At 48.2% G+C, this 6,481-nt stretch overlaps 2 protein-coding genes across 2 annotated transcripts; one reads left to right on the top strand and one right to left on the bottom strand.

The window, feature by feature from the left end:
- Positions 1-3,128: 3,128 nt before the first annotated feature.
- LOC131213272 (uncharacterized) lies at positions 3,129-3,959 on the bottom strand. The gene has a single exon (XM_058207283.1). The coding sequence runs from the start codon at positions 3,957-3,959 to the stop codon at positions 3,129-3,131; it is 831 nt and encodes a 276-aa protein (XP_058063266.1).
- An 883-nt stretch (positions 3,960-4,842) lies between these two features.
- LOC131213273 (general odorant-binding protein 45-like) lies at positions 4,843-5,727 on the top strand. Its single transcript, XM_058207284.1, has one exon. The coding sequence runs from the start codon at positions 4,843-4,845 to the stop codon at positions 5,725-5,727; it is 885 nt and encodes a 294-aa protein (XP_058063267.1).
- The last annotated feature ends 754 nt before the right edge of the window (positions 5,728-6,481 follow it).

The raw sequence follows: 6,481 nt of genomic DNA on the forward strand, positions 1-6,481 counted from the left end.
ACAGGGTCAAACGGGGTGTAGATGAAATTATTTATCTAATAACGGCATAATCTTCGATCGGAAGCCTGTCGCCCGGCTCCCACTGTTGCTGTTGTTGCTGTTCCACGGAACATCTGCTCGGCAACGGAGGATGCGTCGCGCCGGACGAATAGCTGTAAGTCGGTCGCTCGACAACGCCAGGACCGTCCGTCCGTCGCCAGTTGAAGAAGTTAATTCTCGAAACGGTGATAATTATTTTGATTGGGCCCAGCAACGGAGGACCTTTTTCAGGATAAGGCTCCTCCTTTAAGGCAGGCATCCTTTAAGGGCCCCATGAGCATGAAATGCAAATTGCTGTTAATTTGTGCGAGATAGAATCTCGGCGGCGGCGGCGGCGGCGGCAGCCAAGGACGAAGCAAGGAAACTTCTTTCCGATCCTACGACGAGGCTCTATCGAGATGGCTCGATAACAGCATTCGCCAGCCAGGAAGGATGACGGTTTGTCGAGGATTTTTTTCCTCCTTCCGCTTACCCGTTAGCTCTTTCGTTTGTTGTCCTCCCCGTCGGGCATCCCGACACATGACTTGGAACGCAAGGAAAGCAAGAAAAAAAAGGGACGATGCTAGAATGTCCCTTGACGACGCGCTCAGCAGCGTCTGTAGCGCCCGGCATCCAATCCGAACGGATATTGACGTGGTGTGTGTGTGCGTCACCAGCCGAGCTACTTTGCTCAGCAGCCACCCTCTGCCCTACCACGCCATGCCCCCCCCCAACACCCATCTTGGGAGAGTTTAAATAATTGCTGTGAAATGTGGCCCTCGCCGGCACCAGCTGATCCACCGCCACGAAAAGGAGATAGGGCAAATTTGCCTTTTTACTGGAAGTGGAAGGATGTGTATGTATGCGTGTGTTCGTTGTTGAAGTGATCTAGGGAGCGATGATAGGGATCAGGACACACATCATTCACATAAGGATTTTTGGAGCTAAGGGAGCTAAGGAGCAGTAGAGCAAACTCCAAGGCTCCAAGGCCGTATCGTGACCTTCCACATTTTTCCTTCTTGCTCTTTGTGTTTTTCTCTCTGTTTTGCTAACTCTCTCAACAACTCCTTGATCGATGCTGTCGGTGTTACTTTTGAACAGAAAATGCCACAAATTTTCGGTGCAATTCGTACTAAAATTATGTTTAAATTTCAATTTTTCGTAAAATATTTTAAAACGTGTTTGAAAAGTGTGAAAAACATCCTTCGAAGGCACTGATTGCATAACGTGATAACTTGTAACCCAAGACAAGGTCAACTGGTACCTATACTACTCGATTGTTGAAAAACCGTGTGACAGTCTCTGGAACGACGGATTGCGCTTCAAACTCGCAAAGTATTTACAATTACTGCCAGTCTTCCGCGAGCTGGCATCTATTCCGGAACTTTTTTCAATATCTTCGTATCCGACCTCGCCAAGGAAACGCCAACCCTGCTGCCAGCCTTTGTATACGGACGAAGTAGCAATCTGCTCGCTTGCCTGCAAAAACATACTCGAAGCATTGTTAAAACTGGAAAATAAAACTAATGGGCCTAAACGCAGAAGCTACTCTTGCAGGGTAGCTGACAGTATGATTTTCAACACTCACGTAGTAATCAGTGACATCAAAGTACCCGGGGGTCACGCAGTGAAACATTTCTTAGGAGTCCACTTAGTTCAAAGAATTAGTTTTAAAATGCACATAAATAATACTGCAGTAAATTCGCTGATAAACTGTAAATAATTAAGGTTTGGAATACTGTTAACACTTAATAATAAGTACAAAGCATAAATTAACGATATGATTAAGGGTTGAGTTTTGTAAAAACTTAGGCTACACAAATTGATTTGAGGTTTCTCGAGAAAACTCGTTCGTACAGTTCTTACGTATTACGTATTACTGTACTTGCTACAGTAAACAAAGTTTCCAAAGCTAAAAAAGGGCACGTTGACGCGTTACGCAATGCGTAACGTTATGCACGGTCAACATTCAACGACTTGTTCTGTATCATGCACCCAGGTCTGAGCAATGCAATGCGTCTGCAGCGAGACGACTAGTTCCCGTGCTACTACGACCGGTACGGTCTTGACATCAGAGTAATAGTTGGCGAATAGTCCACAAAATTTTAAGACCTAGACGAGGTAGCGACCTATCAACACCAAAGTTTTAGCTATGGACACTAAAGATATGATTAGTTCCCCCGGAAGACGCTGAGGATTTCTCTTGGTTAAAAGTGCCCAGGAGTGCAGTCTTGGGGATAGAGAACTTGCTCCACGAACAACCCCACAACGTCACAGCCTTCATGGGATTGTTTCAAAGATTCCCGACGAAAGACCTACGATGTCATTATGAGAAAAGGGTGCACAATGGCTTGCCACTGATGTGGTGTCTGGCTTACCAGCCGAGACTCTACGACTACTGCCCTACTTTGACAAAAAAAGCATTCCGATAACTTTCCGAGGCAGGGTCAAAATGATAGCGCAAAACGAATTTAAAGCTGAAAGGTTAAACAATTCATGCACCGCGACGAATGTTGCTTACCGAGGAAGGCTCACGTACGTCATGGCGTCCGAGCGCTTCGCCGTCAGTGGATCGCCGCACGTACTGAAGACTACCGTACTTCAATGTTATAATTCCTCAATGGTCCATTGGTTTGTGCGTATGGTATGAACCATTCTTTTTGGGCACTTTGTCGTGGATAAACTCTTGCAATGGCCCTGTGCGACGTTTTTGGACAGAGTTGGACTAGTAGGCAATCCACTGGAACACACTGGAATACATTCCATTCCAAAATTACCTACTAAACTACCCTTCCCGACGGAGCCGACATCACATGAGAAAGAGAAATGATTTGCCAATAATTCCAGTCCTGAGTGTCCAGTCCAAATAAATCCCTGCCTATATTTCAAGAGAGAAAGAACTTTTCTTATAGTTCGTCCATTACATTAGATGCAATGGGAGCACGTTCCTACGGAAGCTCAGAAGCTGCTCCCAATGCGTGCGTTTTTTGCTTAACTTCACCATCAGTAGAAAGAGTGATCGAAGGCAGACCAAAACGCATGCATTACAATGTCTAAAAACTGCTATTTATTTTTCATCAGCTTCTCTGGAACGCTTGTTGCGGTTCGGTTCAGTAGTTCTGGGCAGCGTACTTGAAGACCCGAACGAACTCCGCGTAGGATTTGGTGTTGGCGAAGCACTGAGTCCATACTTCGGTGGCCTGTTTGCATTTGCTCTTGTTGCAACCGAGCTTCTTCAGGTTTTCCAGGCAAGCCAGTGTGACCGAGTTGTCCGACTTGAAAGCATCCTCCGGGAACTGCATGTACAGGTTGAATAGGTTGGGCCCGTTGTCATCGTCGTACAGGTCAGCGCGGAGAAGGAACGCACGGAAGAAGCACTCCGACTCGTAACAATTAGGGAAGCATCCTCCGGCCAGCTTGCGACGTGTCTCTTCCGAAACGTCCAGCATATCGAACAGGTCCAGAGCTTCCTGAACTTCCTCGTCGAAGTAATCGATGTTGAACTGCGGGCAGTACGTAAGCGTACCGTAGTTCTGGTAGTAGCACTGGAAAGCACGGTACGCCTGGAGACACCGGTCACCGTCGCACTCTTTGGGTAGGTAGAACAGACACTTTTCCGTCCGCTTGGCGTTGTCGCAGTCCTCGGCCGATGGAACGAAGTAGGCCTGGAGAACTTGCTCGTTCAGCCCGCTCGTGTTGGTCCAGGCGCGTAGGTTCTCCAAAACACAGAGCACCAAGCAGCGCACCTCCGGCTCATCGGGGTAGCCCTCGCGTTGGTAGCGCTGGAGCCGATCATCTGGAACCTGCAGGTACTGGGCGCACTCTCCCTCGGCATCACCGAAGCTCTTGTAGGAGTAGTAGCCGGCAGAGCCCGGCTCATCGCCGAACACTCCAGCGCAGAGCGCAGCGGCCAGCACGATCAACCCGGTCAAATGGTTCATGGTTACGGCCAGAAGATGTTTGACTCAAACAACAGGAGCGTATGCTTACTCCAGACCCTCGGCTACCGTATTTATACCGCGTTGACGATGGTAGGGCTGGGGTTGAAATACGAAAAACATGGGCTGCCTTCTGCCCTAGCGGCGATACCGAGGGCTTTGGTCTTTTACTTCCACACGGTGCGACTTCCACGGCGTAAGCCACTTTCAGCTTACATTGTTTGTTTTTTGTTGTCGCTATCAACACTCAGTGTTTGTTGTGCAACAACGGTGTCGCTTTGTGCGAGGTGCACTACATTTCCTTCTAACAAAACGATTGCGCCAAGTAGAATTGTTTTATTGCACTTTTGCAGCTTGTTTTTGCTTTATTAAGGTTTCCCCCGCTGAAGCTTAGCTGATGATCTGTTTTGTGATGGGAAAATGGATTGATCGCTCGCCAGCCAGTGTTTTCTACCTTCTACGTCTTGCACGCCAGATATCGTAAGCTAAGTGACCCACATTAAAAACATTTTGATTTTGATAGTCCACCAAACTTCAACCGTTCGATTGTGATATGAAACGATGAAATGTTTCCGGTGCCCAACAGATATCCTACCGTTACCTAACTCCATCGGAGTCACGTACATTTCGCATTCGGCGCTCAACGTGCTGGATAATGACGCGTTGCTTGGGCAGGCTTTTTTGTATTCATCTTCACCGACAGAGCTGGCGAACGTACGTGGCCATAGCTTAGGGGCCCCTTTTCCGGCCGCCGGAAAGTGTCCCATTCACAGGGAAAAGATATCAATGCGTGGCTGCCAGACCTGCTGTATAAAAGCTAAGGGTACGGCTCCGACCATCATCCAGTTCGAGTTGCACTGTGACTGAACAATTGCACTAGCCCATCATGAGCCGTACCCTGTGCGTGGTCGCTACGTTGGCGGTGTTGGTGGGAACCGTGCAGGTCCATGCGGACGAGCTGCCTCAGTACGTCACAACGAAGAGCTTCTACGAGGCACAGGCCGAGTGTGCCGTGTACCTGGGGGTCGCCCAAGATGATCTGCAGCGCTACGTCAACAATGGATACCCGGACGAAGAGCAGGTCCGCTGTCTGCTGCGCTGTGTGGCCTTCAACCTGCGCTTCTGGAACCGCACCACCGGACTGCAGCAGGCCCGTCTGGCGGCCCACTTCGTGCCGTACCCGAACGACTTCCACAACGTCGAGCGCACGGAGGCGTGCCTGGCCAAAAGTCTGTACACCTGCGACGATGACCTCTGCACGCAGGTCTACAAGGCGTTCCAGTGTTACTACCAGCACTACGGTGCGCTGAGCGAGTGCCCGCAGTTCGTCGTGTCCACCTACCGGGAAGATCTGCAGGTCGCGTACGACGTGTTCGGAATGCTGTACGTTTCCAGCCCCGGCCTCCAGCACCTGGCCGGTGGATGCTTCCCCAAGGACGAGGAGGCGCTGTGCTTCTTCCGAGCGTTCAACCTGCGCGAAGGACTGTACGACGATGACAGCGGCTGGAACCTGGAGCGTCTGTACCTCCAGTACTCCGAGGACGTGTTCCTCCCGAACAACGCGCTCACCGTTAGCTGTCTGTCGAACCAGCAGAAGTTGGCCTGCAAAAAGAGCAGCTGCCAGCAGGCCTTCGACTCGTTCAAGGCGTGCTTCGGTGAATCGCATGCGTTCAGCTACCAGCTCAACACGGTGTTCGTCGATGCTGCCAAGAACGTTCTCGGACAGCCCGTGTGCTACTGCAACAAGGCAGTGAAGTGTGGAAACCATTAGGGGGTTTGTTTTTAACTACCATGAACTTTTACCACCATTCCAAGAAGAACTGGACTAAAAAGTTGCAAATAGAAGCGTTATCGGGTGAAGCTAAATTTCGCATTCACACTCCATGAAAAAAAAACACTCCGAAGAATGTGGAATATAAAATAGGAAGTTTGGATTGCACAAAGAGAGATCTACTTTTTTTTTATAAAATTGCGTTTATTGAGAATTGATTTCGTAATACATCGAAGTTGATTGCCGAATGGGCTCGGCTAAAGCCTCTCCACATTATTTTTGAGAATGTTTTGTACCTATTCTTTTTCCGGTGTTGTTCGTTAGTGTACCTTAGTATTTGATGTGTTTTTCTTAAATTTGGACAGGGGCCCCTTGGGCCTGTCTAAGACTTTTTCCCTATACCTTACATACCTAAGCCTACCCTACTACCTAAACTATTTACATTTAACATTATTTAAACTGCTTTCTAATTACATGTATTTCACGGAAGACGGTATTTCAATTCTTGGTTTCTGCAGCAAGCGGGCCAGTATTTTTTGTTTAGTTTTAGGGTGTGTTGAGATATTTTTTCTATTTTAGCTAGTTTATGTATTTTTTCTGTGCTATGCCATGGAGGTTTATTTAGTATAATTTTTAAGAACTTGTTTTGGATTCTTTGCAATCTTTGTTTGTAGGTATTCGCGCTGGTGGCCCATATGGGAGATGCATAAGTGATGGTGGGGCGGATTATTGTTTTATACAGTAACAGTTTGTT

The sequence above is a fragment of the Anopheles bellator genome, chromosome X, assembly GCF_943735745.2.
Source record: "Anopheles bellator chromosome X, idAnoBellAS_SP24_06.2, whole genome shotgun sequence".
In the NCBI taxonomy this organism is placed as follows: domain Eukaryota; kingdom Metazoa; phylum Arthropoda; class Insecta; order Diptera; family Culicidae; genus Anopheles; species Anopheles bellator.

Bases quoted from the DNA above. Each gene is read 5' to 3' on its own strand.
- LOC131213272 (XM_058207283.1), bottom strand. From the start codon at position 3,959: ATGAACCATTTGACCGGGTTGATCGTGCTGGCCGCTGCGCTCTGCGCT.
- LOC131213273 (XM_058207284.1), top strand. From the start codon at position 4,843: ATGAGCCGTACCCTGTGCGTGGTCGCTACGTTGGCGGTGTTGGTGGGA.